Below are 21,026 nucleotides of genomic sequence, written 5' to 3'. Positions count from 1 at the left end.
CTTTAAAAACCCAGTGCTGAGCATTCACCCTGGCCACAGCTTTCATCTCACCTGCACATCGAATACCTCTGCCTGGGGTCCTGCTAGAGGGTCGAAGCGCCCAGCTCACTGGAGACCCTTGAGATCACCCATACTCCCTCTTCTTCATCTGCCTTCCTTTCTAGCTGCCACAAGCCTGCAAACTCCTTGCCCATCACCCACTCTGTCCTGAAAGAAAGAAGGGGAGACATCACCCACCAGGTCAACCACCCAGACAAAAATGTGGAGAGGGGCAAGGCCTGAGACATCTCATCTTGCTGCCCCATTGTAGGCTCCTCCCTGAAGGAACGGGTTGTTTCTTTCTTTGCTTGCTTGGGCTGGCCGCTTCCCTGCCTCCAGGGTGGTTTTGGTCTTTCATGGCTGGGAAACACCAAGCACGTGGCTGCAGAGATGTTGGGAGGCTAAAGGCAGCAGCATAGCTGTACTCGAGCACTGCTGCTCATGATGCTCTCAGGAAAGGGCTGCTCCCTCCTCAAAGCAGGAGCTCTTTGTATGAGCTCACTGAGACTAGGACTTCCCTGCCAGATTTTTTTGTACTGAAAACAGTCCTGTTGTTATCCAAGCAAGAGTTGCCAGTGTTTCATGTGCCTGCTGTGAAGTGTGGTGGCACTGGGGCACACGTAGTAATATCACTTTTCACAGCAGCTCCCGCTGCATGTTCCCAACGCACACATCTCCTCTGCTGTGCAGCGTGAGGTCCATATCTACTCAATGCTGCTGTGTCACTTGCTCGAAGGACATATCTCCTCACTTCTGCATGGCAGAAGCTCCATCTTCTCCTCCAGCTGCCTCCGGAGCTGCTGGGACTGAAACAGAGCAGGACACACTTTGGCAACTTCCCCGGAAAGGGATAGGACGCCTCCCTACCTGCTCTTATCGCACCAGCTGCACCTTCTGGTCCCCTGTGTCCACTGCCACATCAGCTGCTTCATCTGCAGGGGCATACCAAGAAAAGAGAAGTTATGGACAGCATGGTCCAGCCCTATGCAGGAGCTCCTCAACCAGCTTGGGGACTGCAGTGCTCCCGGGTGTCCAGGTTTGCACTGAGCTGGTGCTGGGCAGACAGAGCCCTGTACAGCAGGGCCTTTCTCTGCATCCTGAAAATGGTGGGCCAGAGTTAAATGTGACTCTGGGAGTCTCATGTGGCTTTGCAGGGTTACAACACACAGGACCCTCCCAGCATCCAAGCGACATCCAGCCTTTTCTCCGCGCTGGGAGATCCACCAGATGTGTCAGCAGCTGAGCTCCACGTACGTGCTGGGCAGTGGCATAGTCACCTCTGTGCTGATGGATCTGGAGGTAATAAGGTGCTAAAAGTGCCTGGAAGGCACTGATCCCCAAAAGGATGCTGACCTGGAAGACAGTGATGCCTGGGAGGATGCCAATGGAAGACACCGATCCCCAGGGGGATGCTGACCTGGAAGGCACCATTTATGCAGGACATGATGCTTTCTCCCCTACTCTGGAGCACTTCTTTCAGCTCCCCACTTTTGCTGGGCACTGGCTTAGCCAGGGACCGCTCCAAGGGCTTGGGATCCACATTCAGGCAGTCATCCATGACTGGCTGCAAAGAGCCCTGTGGGCTGCTGAGCCAGCACCACCTCTCCCAGTTTCCCTCTTCCCCGGAGCTCCCTGCTGGGGCTGGGACCTGCTGCCCAGATATGGGCAAGGGGGAGCAACGGCCCCCAACTCCTGCCAAAACAACCCCAAGCCCCATCCTTCTGCAGGCAAGAGGGACGTTCAGACCCTATTTTCCCACTAGATGGCAAACATCGCCTTCAAAACAGCCTTTCAAGGAATTTTTGTGTGCCTTCCCTGGGGAGGAGGCTGAGAAATCCCTTCCTCAGGGCAAAGCCCTGTGAGTGAAGGACCTAACGCTGCTCGGGAGCAGGGCTGGGGGAGGCTGGGACCCCCAGCGTGCTCCTCTTGGGTTTTTTCTATCATTTCTTAAACTGTTTTCCTTTCCCACATGCCTGGAAGACCCATCCCTCTCCCTGTGCTGGTGGGGCTGAGCATCCCGGGCATGTAGGAGAGGCATCTAGTTAACCCTGGGTAGCACCTTGAACTTCCACAAAGTGAAACCCCGAGGCTTTGCTGGGAATTAACTATGCTGTGGTTTGCAAGCCAAATCTGTGCTCACTCCTCCTTGCAAACCCCCAGGTCCACGGGCAAGCCATTATGCTGAATATAAATAAAGAAGGCAGGGATCAAGGCTGTGCAGGTGGATGTGCACACTTGTCTAAGATCTTCTGCCAGCTCCGATGTATTTCCAGGCTTGTGTGCATTGGTTTGAATCCAGCCCCAGATTTTCTCATGGTCTCTGTATTAACCTTGTGCAGAAGTTTTCTGAGCATTTGCTGCTGGCTCTGGCACTGCTGCAATATTGCTGTGTGGCTAAACATGATGTGTCATAGCTAATGAAGGAACTAACTGTAGATGGTAAATGTTTAATAGGGACAAACCAAGCCAATTAGACAATGTCAAGAGGGAAATGTGTCACCTCAGCTATGTCTGTCCTGTGTGGAGGAGAGGGTCTGTGGAAGGGTACAACCCCAGCCACTGTGGGATCAGCAGCTCCCAGCACCAGCCAAGTGTAAAGACCCTGAATGCAGATCTTCCTGCAGACCCCTTAGACCACCCTGTAGGTACCTTCACCTCAGGGAAGAAGACAGTGCCTTAAGAGGAGGATTTTGTTGCTGAAACAAAGACCTTTGGCTGGCTAGAGGGGACAGCAGCCATCTCCAGCACAGAGCTGCAGAATGAGAAGAAGCAAATCATCCCACTCAAAGCACTCCTTGGACTCTCCCAACGGGACTCTTGGACTTTCAACAGCTTGCCACCTGCTTTCGTGGCAAACGTGGGGTTCCAGAGCTGAGCAGTGCTGGGATAGGAGCCCAGGGAAACCCAACAGCCAGGTTCCAAGTGGCAGCCCCCCACACCCCAAACATTAACGAGCTAATGGCGGCAGCAGTTGTATTTCCTCCACAAAGCACTCGGGAGCCCTGCTGCTGGCAGCATCCTCTGGCCTTGCTGCCTCCAGTGTTTCCTGCCTGGGAACATTGTTTGGTATCAGTGACACTTGGGTGAGAAGGATCCCTCAGGCGTCCTGGCCACTTCCATCAGGAAGGGATTATTGCCTCTTCCTCTGTGAGGGCTGGGAAGTCCCTCTCAGGGCTATTTATAGTCAGAAAAATGTGAAAAAATTAAAGGAAGAGGATGACTGGGGAACAGAAACTGAGGAAGCTGTTGGGAGCCAGTCTGCAGCGTGTGGCTCAGGGCAGCAAGCCCTGACCCATCGTGACAACCACTGAACCACCAGCAGAGCAGGTAGAAAACCCTTCTGACCCTCTCAAGCATAGCTGGGCTCCCTGCCAGCCCTTGTGTTGGCATGTGCTGACGCCTGTGGATGTGGGATCAGGGCAGAAGAAGTGACAACACGGATGGCATGGCCTCTGGTGCATCCCTGTGGCTTGAGGCTTCCCCATCCCTTTGCCAAACTCACAGCCTCAAAAGGCAGCAGAGCAGCAGTTCAGCACAGACGTGGCTGCATCGCTCTTGAAGGTGGGATCTGCAGATCCAGGAAGATGTGACCCTCACTCCTGACCGGAGGACACCAAGGGATGGACAAGTCCCCTTGCCTGAGGATGACACATCTTTGCCTTGACACATGCTTGATTCCAGCTTTACAGTCCAGGTCCTGGGAGAGGTTCTGGACCTTCCCTGTAGGCTCAAGGCTCTGGGTTTTTCATCCTGGGTGTTTTTCACCAAGGATGTCCCTGAATGGCATTTCTAAACAGTGACAAAAGCCCCAAGCCTCATTTCTCCCCTTGTCTCAGATCCATGGAGGCTGGACCCTGCAGGTGCAGAGTAGTCCCAAGCTAACCAGCAAGCCAGGGGTTCTGGAGCAAACTGGGAGCTGTGTCCCCTCCTGCCTGCAGCAGGGTGATGTCATCCACATCCCTTGCCTGGTGCTGCCAGGTGAGAACATCCTCTGACCACGAAGCAGCCAATGCTTCAGAAATGCTGGTGCAGCTTCACTGAGCTGCTCTGGGTAAGGATCTGCACCTCTCTCCCCATGGCCCTTCACGGGGTCTTGGCCACATGCATGGCATGGGGCAGTGGTGGCAGAGGCAAGTGGATTGTTCTGGGGCTGTTCATCCCCTTTGTGCCAGTTCAGATCCCCCAGCAGATGACAGATGAGAGGCACTAGCAAGCAAGGTAGCTGAGGGGGCTGTTGTGTGCGGAGCTGAGGGCTGAGCCTCTCCAGACCCAAGCGACCTTGCTCTCCATGGCCGTAAAGGCAATGACCCACCATGACACACTGAGAGCCCCAGCAGCAGCATCATGCAGAAACCAACACCCAGGACTGCACAGAGAAGAGCAGGGACCCTGCAGCTACATCTGCACTAGGAAATCAGCTCTGCTGGGGACAGCGTTCTGTCCCTGGGTCAACAGGTAAGTGACAGCCAGCCTCTACCCTATTAAATTCTCTTTACCCTCCTTGGCTGCACCCAAACTGCCTGTTGGGAATGATGCCCTGCCCTTGCGGTCAACTGCCCAGGCTAGTTGTCCTGGGCCAACACCTGCCAGGAGCAATGCTGAGGGTGTTCTAGCACAACGGGACATCTGCTTCAGTTACTGTCACCCACACAGCTCTGATGTCCTGCACTGGGCACCACTATGTCTTCAGGGGACACTGGGACCATCGAGAAGATCGAAGTCCTGCCTGTTCAGACTCCTCAGATAACTGCTGAGTTAAGGGGCCCATTGGGAGGATAAATGGAAGGAAACCCAGTACAGTTTATATGCCACCATTGCCAGGATGGTAGCCTGCTGTGGCCTGACAGGAGCGGAACCCAGCAGAGACAGAAGCCTCAGAGTGGAGGACCGACAAAGCACTCAGCGTTGTTGGTGGCTCAGATCCTGCAGTGGGTTAGCGGGCTTCGCTTCCTGCGGGATTTTAGCTGTTTGCTTATTCCTCTTGCATAAGCACTTTGGCTCTGCTCCAGGGCCAAGTTCTGCAGTTAATAACCTCTTTCTCTACCCTTTTGCATCACGATCCTTTAAATGCAGCAGTTCCTAAGCTGTAGCCTGAGGATCCATGGTGAAGACCTGACAGGTGATCAACAGATCTGTTCCACTTCTGTAGTGCTCCCTGCTCTGTAGGGCTGGAAACCCGTAAGAGACTTAAGAGCTGACCAGAGTCTGGACCACAGAGGAAGGGTACCAGTGCCTGAAGAATCGTGCTTTCATTTCCTCCTGAAGGCAGCCACTTTGAAGAAAAATACTCAGAAAGGATCCGCTGCCTTCACTGGGGCACTGACTGCAAAGGGAAGTGCAAGTTCCCTTTGCACAGCCTCCAGTACAGCCTGTGACGACCGCTACAGTGATTCCCCCAGTGTAATAATCCCCATCCCTTCCTCAAAGCACGGCTGAGATCCAGAAAGCAAGAAAAGCCAAAAAAAGACACAAAAGGAGGCTGAGTATTAGGATGATGGGCAGCAGCAGAAACTCCACAAGGTGCAAGGAGGGGATGTTGCTCAGGTGGCTGTCAGGTTTCACCCCTGTAACACCAAGGAAAGCCCAGCCTTTTAGTGTCTCTTGAAGCTGGACTTCCAATGTCACACATCTCTCCTGTGCTCTTCAGCTTTGCCAAGAGCAGCAAGGAGACGATGCAACCCCCATTGCCCCTCTGCTCTCTGCTTGTGCCGGGAGGTTGGACACGGAGTGACAAAGTACCTCTCCAGCCATGCAATCCATCAGCAGCAAAGGATAAATTAGCACCAGCAATGCAAGAAGAGAGGGGGCAAGACTGAAACATGGGGGTTGCAAGTGTCCCTTCAAGGATATGAGCCTGCATCTTATCATTGTGCATAGTTAAGCAAAAGCACCCAGGGCTGCGTAACCTGCAAATATGAGCAGATTGTAAAAAGGGGGATAAAGCTGGTGTGCTGGTTTTGGATGGGATAGAGTTAATTTTCATCATAGTAGCTAGTAAGGGTCTATGTTTTGGATTTGTGCTGAAAACAGTGTTGATACACAGAGATATTTTCGTTATTGCTGAGCAGTGCCTCCCACAACAGTTCTCCTTTGATCATTTAGATTTACCCTCACTTTTTTGTTTTCCTTTAAGACAGTTACCAGGCTGAGTTTGTGTATCTTGTACCCAATAAAGATATTAAAAGCCCTTTAATCTACTGCTGCATAATCAGCAGCTTATTTTGCTGCAGAGATAAATGGCGCTGGTGTGAGACATTATTTGTGCATGGCTTGGAGCTCACTGGAAAACATCCTTGATTAGCTGGGAAGCATTCAGTGGCGTGCACCTGCCACAGGCTGCGAAGGCTAGCCGTACCCCACTCCTGGCTGTAAACCAGTGGCTTTCAGTGTCCTCCCACCAGTACGGTGGACCATGCATAACCTAGGAACAACTGTCCAGGCACGCTACAAGGGTGAGATGTATTTTCAAGGTGTCAGCAGGGATGAACCCAGGGAATGGCACTAGGGAATGCATCTGGAGTGCTGATGTGATGTCAGCTGTGAACTGATGCAGGCTTATATGTACCAGCATGAGAGGTTAATAAAAGAGTAGCAGAGATGCAGCAGGATGGAGGTTTTGCTTTCCTCCTATGCTCACTGTGTGCTGTGCAAGTTTTTACTATGAGCATGTGGAGGTCTCCCATGCTCGGCTCCCTCTGCCTCCCTGCAACCACTGCTGGTGCTGATGGAGGTTTGGGAGATGTTTTCTCCGTGCTCTGAGTTTGTGTGAGAAGGGATCGTCGAGGAGCAAGGCATGTGGACTCATCCCGGCACATCAGAGTCCTTGAAATACTGTCGCCACCAAGGACAAGCGTTAATTACCAAAGCAGTGCTCCCCTCGCCTGAAGGAGCATGTCAGTCTTCTCCTGGGACTTTAGGATGGTAGAGAGGGAAAGAGAGCGCTGAAGTATTTGCTATGGCCAGTGCCAGCACTGAGCACCATGTCTTAGGTTCCCTGCACACTGCAAGAAGCGTCAGCACTGAGGCCACAGGGATGTGCCAGTCATGTGCGCCTGTCCAAACAAGGTAGGAACCATGACTTTTACGAGTGGTGTCTAGAGACTCAGACCTACACTGGACCCTGAAGACCTTACAAACTCGTCTAAATAGACCAGGCAGGCAGTGAGTGGAAGAGCTGGTCTGTCACTCCATTACACAGGGAAGCAGGAGAGGGACAGTGAGTGACACACACAGGCCATGGCAGTGACACAGCAGAAGGATGAACGCTTTGTCTCTGTGGAGCAGAGCTCTGCAGGGTCATTCCCCCACAACCCAGGTGCTCCTGTGGCTCAGAGATGCAGCCACATCTGCCTGATAAACTCTCTGACACAGGCAGATGGCAATCGGCTTTGCAGGGGCTGCTCCTCCACCATGGGACGAGCTGGTGACAAAAGGTGTCTTTCCACAAGATGACCGTGAACCCTCTTGCCCCTGCATAAATGGTGTTTGGGATGCAGAAACAGCAGTCACAAGATACTTAGATGGAGGGCAGACAGCTCTCAGAGCAGCCCCTTACTTTGTGCCCGTCTCTGAGGTTTGCACTGTTCACCCCAAGCATCCCTGTCCCCAGAAATTACTCTCTTTTTAAATTAAAAAATCAAACAACAACCAAACCACAAAATACTTAAAATGTCTTGGAGTGACCCATCAGCAGTTTTTCACTCCATACTCTGCACCAGAGGTGGTCCATGCTGCTCACAAATGCTGTACCAGACCTGTCCCCTGCCAACCTCCCTGTGCAGCCGGGGCCTAACCATTTCTCTGCTGTAAGGAGCTGGAGGGGCCCATCGCAGTAAGCAGAGAATGACACAGGGAGCACACAAAAAGACCGCACAAACTCATGCATCCTGTCCCGAGCCTCAGGGCCGCCTAGGTACCCTCAGGCAAAGTCCTCTCCAGTTCATATTCTTCTGCTGCCAGTTTCTGTGGGTCTCCAGGATGTGCTGGCACACACCCACAGCCAGGAACAGCTCTGTGTGACAGCTAGCCTTGGACTTTGCCTGCCTGAACAAAGACAAGAAGAGGCTTGGCCGTGCCTTCCTTCTCCTTCCTGGTGGGTGGCTGCCTTTTTCTTCTGGCAGGGATTTTTTGGGGAGGCAGGGACACTTGGTTAAGCAGGGCAGGGAGCCAGGAAAGCTCTTGTTCACACAGGACGGGAGGTCAGAGGACCAGCGCGCTCTCTCTTGGACAGTGCTTATGGCTCTGCCATCTGCAGCTGCTTCCTCAGGGTGTGAGAAACGCTGGGTAGGTGAAGATCATCTGGGGATGAAGGGCAGGAAAAGAGCCTCTGCTGGTACTCCTCAGCCCAGCCTTGATGGGCAGTGAGGGGTGGCTATAGCAAGCACGGTGTTTGGAAAGGGCAGCAACTATGGAGCTCAGTCCACTGGTGAACCACCCCAGGACCCTGTGGGGCTGGTCATGGGACATCAACATGAAAGGTGGGAGCAGGTTAATGACACTCTCTGATGATTCAGAGGAGTGGCGATATATTTTATAAGAATAAATGGACTTAATAGATACCAGGTGAAATTTGGCCGTGCAAAGGGCAGAGGAGACAGTCCAAGAACAGCAGTGCTGGGTCGGGACAGAGGCTGTATCACTCTAGCTCTCTCCAGCTGAGACCACTGCTAGATAAATAAGAAAAAGCACGAGAAATAGAGCAAACCAGAGTCATCCTTCCTTGCCACCCCGTCACAGCACCCAGGAGTCACTAGCCCAGGAGGTTCCCCAGGTAGAGCTTGTGTGGGATCCATGTGCGCCTACCCATGATGAGTTGGTCCAGCCCCCTCCAGCACCCTTCACTGCAGGTTTCCATGACTTATCTACAGAGGGTGTGAAAAGGGCACTCTCATTTGCTTTAAACTTGCAGCCTGATCATTTCAGAGATGGACAAATCTCATGTCAGGCCTGTGGACAACATTAGAACAGGACCAGCTGGGTTGGCCCCAGCAGTGCTGCAGTGGACTGCGAGGAGGATGTTTCTAACCAAAACTGAAGAGGGGTCCTGGGTCAGCCTCCCTGAAGCAGGAGGAGACTTTAAAAGACCTTCAGGGTTTCTAGGGGGCACGGTACACTTCTAAGGGGACCATGGTAGCATTAGGAGGGGAGGGGAGCTCAGTGGCTTAGCAGACTTCAATGTTATGCTCCCAGCCTGCAGAAGAGAAGTCCTGGACCTACTGCCCAGGACCTCCCAACAGCTTCCCAGTGCAGTTTAGAGGCCTGGCTAACACCACAGCTGTGCTTGAAGCTGCCTGAAGTAAGGATCTGGCTGCCTTTTCCCATCCTTCTGACTGCTATCCTGATGACTCTCCCCTCCTTTTCCTGTAAAAAAGGATGCACAAGCAAGCCCTTCCTTGGCAGGGCATGGAGCCAGCCTGACTTCTCAGACACAGAATAGCCAGCCAGGGACTTTCCACTCTTTGCTGCTGTGCCCTGGTAGGAATACCAGCCTGGTACATCTTATTTGCTTCAGCAACTTCCACAGCTTCCCTGTCCCGTGCTGCCTTTGCACTCTTGGCCGCTCTGCCTCTGTGGACTCCAGCTTTACTCTCTTTGATGGATTTTTCCTGGCCCTGGTCATCCTCTGCCTGGAAATACTTGGACAGAAGTATCCCACAGGAAGGCTGGGAAGGAAAATGTTGCCCCTGGAGCAGCACAGACCCCTCCACTCTATGGGGAAGCCCCCAAAGACCCAATCACTGTGGCCTCCTCCAGCTCCCTTTGCAAGCAGCTGAGAAAAAGGCTCACTTGAAAATTTCTGCATTTGACTCTTTGCCCGTGCTGTCCCTGACAGCCCACACATGTGGCAGGGAGCTGCAGACGCTCTTCGCACCAGAGCTGTACCCAGACTCAATCTCACGGCTTTAAGAGAAAGCCCTTCGTAGCAGATACGTATCAAATTGTTGCAGAACTACCTGCCCTCCATCTTCACACACTGTCCAGAACAGGATAGCAGCTTCTGACAGAGAAGAAGCAATGCTAAACAGATTGGGATTGTTTAGACTGGAAAGTACTGACCCAGAAGGGTTATGTGAGAGCAATCAGAAATACCCTACATGGGGCAAGATCCAGACCAAGAGGAATTCCTTCCCGGACAGAGCTGGAGGGGTTCTAGGAGGAGAGAGACCAATGACCATCCTGAAGCCCAGTCAGAGGCCTTGCTGAAAAGCACCGCAAGGTCAAGTTTTCAGGGGTCAATGCCCTGCTGAAATAAGTTGTTCTTTCCCTGTGTTTCCCCTGCAGTACAAGAAAGGCTGGAGCCTCAAAACTGATGATGCAAAGGAGGCAGAGCCCCTCTGGATAGCTGGAAGCTTCTGCTCATCACAGACTTGTCCCAACTGCCAGCACAGCCCATGATGAATTGCCCTGGCATGTTCTGGCACACCACAGCCCCCCAGCATTTACTTTAGACAGCTGCAGCACAAGGAAGACAAATGAGGTCCAGAGAAACCCAACCTGCTGTTGGCCCCATCCGTCTCCATTTACATGTCTGTTTTCTCCTCTAAGGCCATGTATCTCCTTTGTTCAGGCACGTGTCTGGCTTCTTTCTGATCTTGTTCCAGATGTTTTCTGCTTGAGCCCTTCCTCGTTCTGTTAAAGCACTGAGCACAAACACTTTAGGGCCTGCTTCAGTTAAAACTCCCTTGACTCAGATGCTTCAGACCTTGCATCAACCAAAAACCACAGCCTCCATTTGGTACTACCCAGGGGGCCAGGCAATGCACATCTCCTGCCAACCAAACTCTTACAGCTGCCTCCCACTCAAAAATCCTCAAAACCTCACAAGGGTAAGGATAAACCACAAGGTGGAAAAGTCTCCAGCTCTCTGGACTCTCCAGAAAGACAAAAGACCCCTTGAGGGCTTTGCTCTCCCCATGACACCCTGAGCCCTGCCCTTGCTCCAAGCCCAAGCTGAGCATCAGGATCCTGGCAATACACCCAACCACCCCGCTGGACTGTGCAGCACCATGGCAGCTCTGCAGGGAACCTAGCCCTGCAGGACAGGTGGTCCGGGAAGCATTTGGCAAGATGGGAACAGTGTGTCCTGCCAGCCAGCTCTCCAGCTTCAAACCAGCCTTTATTTATCTCGGAGCAAGGCTCCACAGCTGCTTTCAAAAGGCATTTGATGCTGCACTTTCTGGCTTCACGTTCGCCCTGAAGAGCTCTTTTCTTTTCTCTCTTTGGGTTGCTTTCTTTTTTTCTCAAACCCAAACTCAACTTATGCTGGCGAAACAGAGACAAAGCTGCCAAGGCCCTTGCCAGGAGCACACTAGCATGTGGCCCAGATGGTGACAGCAAGGATGTTGGTTTTTACCACTGATGGTTCACACTCTACCATTAGCATCTGCACAGCCTGCTCCACTTCAAAGGGGGCTCGTGGATGCCATACAAGATCTGCTTCCTTCCACCTGCCTTGCCAAGCTCTCCTCATGCTAGCGAGGCACCTTCATCGCACAGGCACTAAGTCAGTTCCTGGATTTGCACCCAGGGACAAGGGTTTCTTGTGGCTATGGGTAGCATCACATCAAGCACCCAACAAACGAGTGGAGGCTTCAGAGTGTGAGTCCATCTTCCCACCTCCACCTTCTAGAGACGTTCCCAAGGTCATGGTCCCCGTGACTTCACGCAGCCCTCAGAGGAACAGCATAAGGCAGAGGAAGGCAACCTCACCCTGTAGGAGTCTGGTGGGCCAGAATAATGGAGGGAAAAAAGGATTAGGAAGGACTGCCCCGGGTCATTTAATCCATCCCATGCTAAACCAGGACCAGCACTACTTAAAGTTAGGCTCTGCTCTTAACTGTAGAAGTTTCCAGCAGTGGAGATGTAGCGTTTTTTCAGCTGCCTCTTCCTGCTGAACGGAATTTCCCCCTCAAATCCGACCCCAGCGACCCCTGTGGTTTCCCGATCTATCAGAAGTAAACTCAGAGAGTACTTTTTTCACTTTCTCTTCACGGTATCCCTCTGTACACTTGCAGACCATCTTATCTATTCCTGGAAGCAGGGTAAACCCAAGGTCCTTCAGCCTGTGCTAGGAAGCCAGGTCACCCAGACCTCTGACCAAATTTCTGCTGTCCTCCACAACCCTCCCAAGTGGGTGCACACCTTTCCAGAAACCAGTTGTCCCATCCAGGACAACCTCTTCAACCACAACTGGCTTAAATAACTCCCGCACTACAGGATCACTCATGAGTGATGCCCAAAATCCTCACTGAACAAAGCTCATAGATAAATTACAACAGTTGACTCTGCCAGGAGGGAATGGCACAGCACCTGGATGCAGTGGCAGCAAGTTGCAGGATGTGTACCCCCTTGTCCTTATCCCAACAGCCATAACGCAGCCCCTGTTTCTCCCACTACCACTGCACCAGCTGCCAAGCTGGGCTGGAGATCTGAGCACCTCTCGATATAAGGCTGACTCACAAATGGCTCTGTGGTGATTTTTCGCTTTAGTCTGCACTAACACAGTTTTAGATGCTGGTTCTGCAGCACACGAGCATGCCAGGAGATGCTAATTTTTGCAACAAGCCACCTGCACTGGATTTGCTAGCAGCAAGGCTAGTGAGCAGTTTAGCTTGAAACCAGGCCAAGGTAGAGAGAGCTTCCCTCCTACCATCCCCTGTCATGCTGCAAAATATCTATTGCTTCCAGTGTCTGTGCTGAGATATGGGGCAATGCCATGCAAACAGTGCAGAGCCTCTCTACCCTGAGTGAGAAGTGCAGAGTGGAGTGCCAGCATCTCTAGGACCTGCCGTCCTGCCCAGGCCAAACAAATCCCACAGGTTCAGCAGAGAGACGTTGCACAGCACAGACACAGCCTTCGGAAACAGCAAGGATCAACCCAGAGGACTTCAGCCCTGCTTTCTCCCCAGACAGGCAATGAAACACACGGCCCTGCAGGATCCAACACCGGGAATTCCCTGGGGTAGCTGGCCTTGGCAAGGGCAGAGGAGGATGCTGGAGCATTGCGCAGTAGCTGGGAAATGAAACCGAGCACTGTGAGAAGAGGACAAATCTGTAGCTGTAGCATATCCGGGACACTTCTGCTTTTGTTCTTTTCCGTACAGTGGCTGTCATCCATCACTGTAAATGCTGACTGGTGCCTTTCCCAAAGCCAAGTAAACTAAATAAAAGGTGGTAAACTACAAGTTGCAGGGTCTTTCAAGGAAAGCATTTGATTTCTTCACAAAAAGCCACCTCAGAATCTCATAAGGGTCCTGACAATAAATGCTGCTTTTCTGCAGCATCATCCCCCCAGAGACAGTAGAAAGTCATGGCTTGATAATTTAAACAAGGTTAAGGAACGTGCGTGTAAACATAGTTGTGTGCTTGCAGCGCGGGGACAGTCAGTGCACAGCCCCACAGAGGAGGGGTTTTCCCAGCCAGAACATCTGCAAGAAAGAAAATCTTACTTTCTGTGGGAAAGTGGAGAAGAGTGAGTTATGTTTGTGGTGGAGCAGACTGAAGGCTTCAGAGGGTGAACAAGCCAAGCAGCCATACCACACCTGGCATATCTGCAGTGACGCAACACAGCTGCCAAATCCTTCTGGACAGGCACAGGATGGCCAGCACTTGGGTAAAGCCTAGGCAGAAGGGTCCAAGGAAACTGAGCACAAACTGAGCAGCATGGGACCAAGCAGACAGAGGGAAATGGACACCCCAGGGTTAGATGTTTGGACTTTGTAGAGCTGAACAATGATCACAGAAAAAGGCTCTGAGTCTACCTTGCTGCTAGCACTAAGCCTCCTATCACTGTGTACCAGTTCATCGGGAGGGATGGGTAACAGAGAAGGTACTTTCCAGAGACTTCTGGCAGCAGGAAAAGTCTCCTATTTGCTCGCCCTCCCGGTTTTCTCTTTAATTTCCAGTTTTTACTGCTACTGTGCATAAAGAGAAGATGGGTGCATCTGAGGGCAGAGTGGATGGGTCCCTCCCTCGCTTTCCAAAGGGTGCTCTAAGTCCTGGGATCTGGGCAAGGGTGTGCCTGGCTCGTGGCTGAGCCTACACTGCAATGAGCTGTAGTACTTGCAACTTGTAAAAGCACAGAGCTGACCCCTGCGTAGGCACAAGGGTCTGCACACCAGAGAGCTTTTGGGCTCAGTTTGTCTCCAGGGACCCAGGCCAGGAAAAGCACTCTGGTCCCCTGTTCCAGTCCTGGGGATCAGATGCAAGAAGCCAGACCACGGAGGTGCAAGCTGGATGATAACCACCAGGAAGAGTTCAGCTGCAGGAGGAGAGCACCAGGGATGGCACCAGCTCCTGCTCAGAAACCCACAGGCTGGCCAAGGGTGCTGGTGTCTTCCCACAGGACAAATCTCAGCAGAAATTGTCTGGACGAGCAGCAACCGTGATGACATGCTGGGAATGAGAGGGGAGCAAGCAGGGGCCTGAGGAGGAGAAATGCCGCACCTGGATCCTCCCCATCACCCACCCATGTTCTTGTTTAAACAAGGACAAACAGGGCAATGGGATGAGAGTAAAGGGGCTTTTCCTCATTTCATTTCCCACCCTTCCCAACCATCCACATGTCCCATCTCCTCTCAAAAAAACAGGCAGTTCCCTGAGCCCCTGCCAGCTCAATCTGGCACAGATGTCAAGGGAGGTGTGCCCATGGAGGCAGCCCTTTGCCTTGGCACCACGCAGAGGAGAGCACCAGCATGGGGGACAACCAGCCCTTGCACTGGCAAACATGTATGTTCACAGCTCCTGTGTTCCCCTGTGCCCCAGGGAGCAACATGAAGAGGACTGTGGGAAGGGGAACAACTCAATCCCACCTCCTGGCTGGAAATGACCGTGCCAGGTCAGACCCTGAGACCGCAGCAGGTTGTGCCTGCTGTGACTTGTGCCCCTTGAATACAGCCTGGGAAGAATCCGAGACAGTTTTCACCCTGGGAAGGGTCTCACAATCCTGGCTATGAGACCTGTCAGCCAGAGAACAACAAAAAGCATGCTCAGTCTGCTTGCATAGGTGCAGCCTTGTCTGTCTTTCTTGGCCTTGTGCACAGTCACCAAGAGAGCAGCTGGTTTGTCAGCTCCCTAGGAAAGCTTTCCAGTTATAATGTCTTATTATTCCACAACATGTGAAATACAAGTCCCAGGCATGGATAAAGGACTGCAGGTGTTTCAACTGATGCTCCAGAACACCTCACACCAAAGTGATCCCTACAGATAGCCCCAGACGTACTGAGAGCATGTCTGCATTGTACTGCAATGGGTCCTGATCGTCCCTCACCAGCCCCTGAAGATGCAGTGAGGGTGGGCAAAGAGTGGGAAAACCACGGCTGGGCAGAAAGAAATAGGAGGACTTTGAACATCTTTTACTGAAACTAGCTCTTGCCTAGGGATCGAGGTTTTTTACTACTTTCTCTAAGGAAAGTGCTGCTTCCCTCTAAAGAGACAGTTTACATCTTGTATCAGAAAAACTCACTCCATAGTTTACAAAGTACTGAGCTCTGCTGGGTTTTGACAGTTTTCCAAGAGTCAGGCTCTGGAGTAGGGACAGCTGCCTCAGGGCTAGAGGAGGGACAGCCAGCCAGCACTACGTACCTGGCCCAGGGCAGCATCTCCTCCTGTCCTTCACTGGGGGATAAGGGCAGCCTGCTGCCAGAGCTGGGATCTGCATCACCACCCTCTTGAGAGCCATGGAAGACAAGGACCTGTCAGGGATCTGTGACAACCAGCTGCATTGCTCTGAGGACACGTTTACTGTTCCCAGAAGGGATAGGAGCCACAAGCTTTACATCCACACTCTTACAGGCAGGTTGGCCAAGCCATCCCTCAAACTCTGATGGAAATAGATAAACCTGCTTCCATCATCCAAGAGATTGGTGCAAGCCCCTTCTCCCCCAGCTTCCCAAGGAACTGGGCCAGGACAATGTGCTTCTTGTCAGGGTAGCCTCCAGCCAAGGATGAACCTGATCTGCCACAGGCTAAACCCCTCCTGCAGCCCCTGCCCTGTGCAGAGACCCACACCAACTGCAGCAGCTCAGCCCCGGTGCAGATCCACACCAAGCATCCTCCCCCTCCCCAGCCGCAGCCCTTCATGGGTCATCAAGCAAGCGGCAGGAAGGTTTCTGCCCAAGCAAGCACCAGTTATCCTCCCTTCCCACTCACGCTGTTTGTCTTGGCCTCTCTTGCCATACCAGCCTTCCTCCTCTTCCGCCTCCTCCTCGGGATTGTATTTCTGGGGCTGTCACTATAGTTAATGAGCTGGGACAGAGCTGGTGCTCTGGCAAAGTCACACCAAGAGACACTCAGGGCATTGTGCATGCACAGACACCAGGGAGGAGGTACCCAGAGGGGGAACACCTGAAAAAGAAAACATAGCCACCAACCAAAGGAGCTGGTTGACCAGAGGAGGACAAAGGCCAGGCCTAAGCTTGCATTCAACAGCTGTCAGCAAAAAACATCTGGTGCCTGGGCATCTCCTGGCTTGGACACCCCAGCCACTGCACCACCATGGATGCCATCCCCTGGAGGGGCTGGTGGCCACGTCCCCCCTGCCTTCAAGAACAGTCCCTGGGCTGTCTCACTCCCAACCTGTGCCCAGGTTTTTAATTTGCCAGTGCGAATAATTTAACAAAGTGGACAGCCACGTTAGACACTGTGGTCTTTGGGAGGAAAGCATCGTGCCTTGCTGTTGGCCCTGCAAATCCCACTTGTGCACGTTCAGCTCATGCTTCAGCTGAACAGAGAAGCTTTGTTTAAACATTGCGTGGCCGGGCCAAAAGGACAGTTCCTGAGGGGACGTAAGGCCACTTTGGGGCAGCAAGACCATAGTCCCAGTGCACAGACACAGGAGACCCAACAGCTGGGAGGAAAATGGCCAGGGACTCCCAGCTCATTGATGATAAGGGGCAGGAGCTAGTAGGCTGCCCTCCATGACTTATCCATGGATGTGCCCAGGAACAGGTGTCCTCACCTACCTCCATTTCCCCAAAAGCTCTTTCTCCTTTCCTGTACCCCAGCTGCTAGCAAGCAGAGAACTGCCAGGGCAATCGGCACACTGGATCAGCCACGCTGCACCTCAGTTTCCCTTCACCGCAAGGAAGTCCCGTTCCCGCAGCTCTTTGTCTGTGTCTCACATTCCCATGGGAGCTGAGAGCTGGGGAGCTCCAACCCAGCAGCTGCACCAGCAGGACTGAAGTGGTTTGGGCTGGACGGTGCAATACTAGTATGCTCCCTCCCACCCCATCTCTGCAATACAACCCCCTGGGGACCTGCTGAGAGGCTCCCAGGAGATACTTGCAGCCCAGGTGCTGTAGAACTTGTCCTTCACCTCTGTGAAAGCCCTTTCCCCCCACTTATACCCCAGTGCAGCTGCAGCATTGCAGGCAGTGCTGGCTGCATGCCCCATGCTCAGCGCTGGCCTTAGGGCTCAATCACGAGGCAGGTCAACTATCTGCTGGCTTTTCTTTTTATTTAAGAAAATCATAGCACAGTAAAAAAGAGAGAAAAGGAGCAACCGACACCTGTAATTGTTGCATCAAACAGATCTAGCAGCAAAAACCTGAGAGAGATGCGAATACTTCTCATGCATCCCTGCCCAGGCAGGAGCACGGGGCAGAGTTTGAACACAGTGGCAGGCTGGGGGACCAAGAAGGGGGGCAATGTCCCTGAGGAGAACAAGGGCTGATGGCAACATCGCTGCCTGCTCTGCCACCGCCTCATTACTGTCTCTGTTTCTACCCAGGAGGGTAGAAGGGCAAGGAAGGGCAGGAGGGGAAACAATGCAGGGAAGCCAGGGCGTACGAGAGGAACCACATCAGCCATGCTCTGCCTGATAACATCCAGGTGGTGCACAGCGAGGGAGCAGCACAGCGCATGGCCAGTGAAGAACATCTCCATCAGTCCCCTCCATCCCCACACTGCCCTGTCCTGGCAGCCCTTCCCAGGGATGCAGAGGGACACAGGCTTGGGGCTGATGATGGAAACCGAAGGGATCAGACGAATGCTGCACTGAAGGGAAGGCTGAGACCCCCCAAACTCATCTCACAGGACAGTCCATCAAACAGCTTCCAGACCGTGAAGGTGTCACAGTCTGTGGTCCAGCAGCCCCCAGCTCAGCCTGACGCAAGTTGCTGGGTCACGCCAGAGACAGAATGAGGAAGAAAGAGCAGGCAGGGCTCTGCCCAGCCCCACACACTGGCATGAGTCCTGAGGAGGGTCGGCCCTGCGGCTGGAGGTGGAAGCAGGTTGGCTCCATTAGTTTCAGATTCACAGCTGGGAGCTGGCCACACTCCAGATGCTGGGGCCGGCCACAGGCTTCTTCAGAGCCTACTTGCCCTCAGATCTGGCCTGTGGAGATGAAAAACCCAGGTGTGATGAGTGTGATCCTTGGGGCAGGAGCCTCCCCCAAGTCCCTTCCCCACCATCAGGGTGGTCACCAAGGGGTGACCTCCCTTGGCCAAGCCATGGAAGTGAAGCACCCACCAAATTCATTGTGAACCCTTCCCATGAAGATGTACAAGCTGCATACTCCAAGCTTGCAGGGCAGAAGTGGGGAGGGGCTTGTTCCCAGTGTCATTTGCTGTGTCAGCCATCAGGCTCAGCCCAAGGTGGCACTGGGTGCAGTGGCTTTTCCAGCCTGGCAGAAGGTGGTGACTGGGTGCAACAGCCCTAGGGCTACATTTATTTGGGTTGGGAGAGGGATTCAGAGCCAGACTGATAGAAGTTAGAGGGAAGAGGGACAGAGATGGAAATTAATTATCCATGCGTCAGTAGAGCACACCCCAGCAGCCCAGGCAGACTGGGAAAAGCCTGTTTGGCAGCAGATAAAACCATCCCCAGGCTGCCTCTGTTCCTGGCTGAGCACACGGATGGCTCTTACCTTCCTGGCATAGTTGGCATCCAGCTTCTCTTGGAGACGAACCACCCACGGGGCTTGGAGGGGAGCACAGAGGCGCTTGCCCCTTGTGGTGATGAACCTGCCAGGCCCATGGGAAAAAAAAAAAACAAAACGAGGTGAGCAGGGCACCTTGGGGATGCTCAAGCACAGCTCAGGCTCTCACCTGCTGCCTCCCTCACTGCCCTCCTCCATCTCTACCTTGGGATGTCTTTCTTCCCTGACTTCTGTCCCAAGTATTCCCTGCCCAGCAGGTCTGTCCTGCTCACATTAAGCCTCTGATCTCCAGGGTCTCTTCCACATCCCTCCTTATTCCCTTACAACCAAACCCTGCTCAGTGTTCCTCCTCCACCCTGCTCTGCTCCTCTCCTTGCCTTCCCACAGGGTCCATCCCTTGGCCATCACAAGGTTGGGGCTCTTGTCCCTGGGCCATCACCGGTCTGGGACTCTTGTCCCTCAGCCATCACCACCCTGGGACTCTTACACGATAGCCGGGATGTCGCAGCCATCCTGGACCAGCTGGAGCCGGTAATCCTGCACTATCCTCCGTGGGATGGGCGTCTCGCTCGTCCGCAGGCAGCAGTCAAGGACATTGTTCCCGCCGTGCACTGTAGGAGGAACACACCGTGCAGGCTGAGGATGCTCTCCCCAGGTCAGCTGCGCCTTCACCCAGCTTACCTGGAGGGTGTGGGGACTGCAGGGCCACCCCTGCAGAGCAGGGCAGGATGGTGCCTGACAGCAATGCCCCCGCACACTGCCCCAGCTGCACACGCGGGCAGGAGCTTTATTGCCCCCACGCCCCAGTGCCAGGAGGCCTTTGCCTCCTTCCAACAGAAAGTAAAGGAGATTAGAAACTACAGATCAGTGGAGGGCAACCCTTCTGCCTGCCTGAGTCCCTCCTGCACCCCTAGGGCCAGTGCCAGCAGCAAACAAGGCAGGACAGGGGTCTTCACCCAGCTTCAGGTTGCTACAATACAGGCACCCATTCCCAAGGGTCTGGGAATGACTTCAGCTTTGTTTGCCAAAGCAGTGACAGGTTTTGCAGCTACCCCATCACCAGCCCTCCCCACACTGATCAGTCCCTTGACAGCTGAGGGACACAGCTGTCTGTACTTCACTGCAGGGTAGGGGACCTCAGTTACCCTCCGAGCAAATGCTGTATTGACCGTCAATGCCCATCAAGGCTGGCAGGGCCCAGGGGTGCCTGTAAGGCCAGGCAGCAAGGTGTGGTGCAGCAGCACGAGGTGTCTGCCCTCCTCAGCACCCTGCAGCGGTGACCACCCAGACAGCGGTGACCACCCAGACAGCGGTGACCACCCAGACAGCTGTGACCTCCGCAAAGCCCATGTCAGACTCCAGCAGCCCCTCAAACATGGACTCTGCCCTAGCACACACCTTCCCTCCCGCTCCCAGCCCTGCCACTTGCCCCAAGGCTGCCCCACACCAAAGGGTGCCAGGGATACTCCCCTAGTGTGCTGGGGAGAATGGGACCGAGGGGATCCCAGCCCAGTGTGCACAAGCCGGGCTAGGGCACTGGGAGGCAGGATTGCTCCACGGCCCTTCCCAAGTACAGCTTTCCAGCCCCAGTGCCCTGCAGGCTCCTGCCTGGACTTTGGGCAGGACACAGTCCCTCTGGGACAGGTTAGAAGCAGAGGACGCAGGAGGGCTGCGATAGAGCCCCAGCTATGGGTCCCTCTAAAAGTCTCCTGGAAATGCAAAAGAGATCAAGAAACTGGATCCCCTCCCTTTTGCAAGAAAGATAGCCTGGAAGGTTCCCTCTTACCATCCAGGATGCGTCCCAGCACCAGGATACTGAGGCAGAGAAGATGAAGCTGCTGCATTTTGGTGCTAAGTCTGGCAGAGGATGGGCTGGAGGCGACAGTGCTCTGGGCAGGAGAGGTGAGCTCTTCACAGATTCCCTGTGGTCTGCTGCTGGTGCTTCCTGCTGCCTATTTATGCTTCCAGCCTGTGGCTTTCACTTTCTTTTGGAGAAGAGGAGTGGGAAGTTGCAACAAGTCTTGCCACAGGCTGAATTTTAATCTTTGAGCAGTTCCCGGATACCCCAGCTGCTTTCCCTGCAGCCAGCTGCTCTGCGGTCCCAGAGCCA

At 53.5% G+C, this 21,026-nt stretch overlaps 1 protein-coding gene across 1 annotated transcript; it reads right to left on the bottom strand.

Annotated features, from left to right (window-relative positions):
* Nucleotides 1-12,776: 12,776 nt before the first annotated feature.
* LOC104351010 (C-C motif chemokine 19) lies at nt 12,777-20,760 on the bottom strand. Its single transcript, XM_086480179.1, has 5 exons — nt 20,703-20,760; nt 19,404-19,527; nt 18,905-19,001; nt 15,260-15,313; nt 12,777-12,893 (listed from the first exon to the last, which is right to left on the bottom strand). The coding sequence occupies exons 1-5, from the start codon at nt 20,758-20,760 to the stop codon at nt 12,777-12,779; spliced, it is 450 nt and encodes a 149-aa protein (XP_086336305.1).
* Between the last annotated feature and the right edge of the window lie 266 nt (nt 20,761-21,026).

Source organism: Leptosomus discolor, chromosome Z (genome assembly GCF_034619465.1).
Source record: "Leptosomus discolor isolate bLepDis1 chromosome Z, bLepDis1.hap2, whole genome shotgun sequence".
In the NCBI taxonomy this organism is placed as follows: domain Eukaryota; kingdom Metazoa; phylum Chordata; class Aves; order Leptosomiformes; family Leptosomidae; genus Leptosomus; species Leptosomus discolor.
The sequence above is the reverse complement of the archived record's forward strand: the minus strand, read 5'-3'. Positions and strand labels throughout refer to the sequence as shown.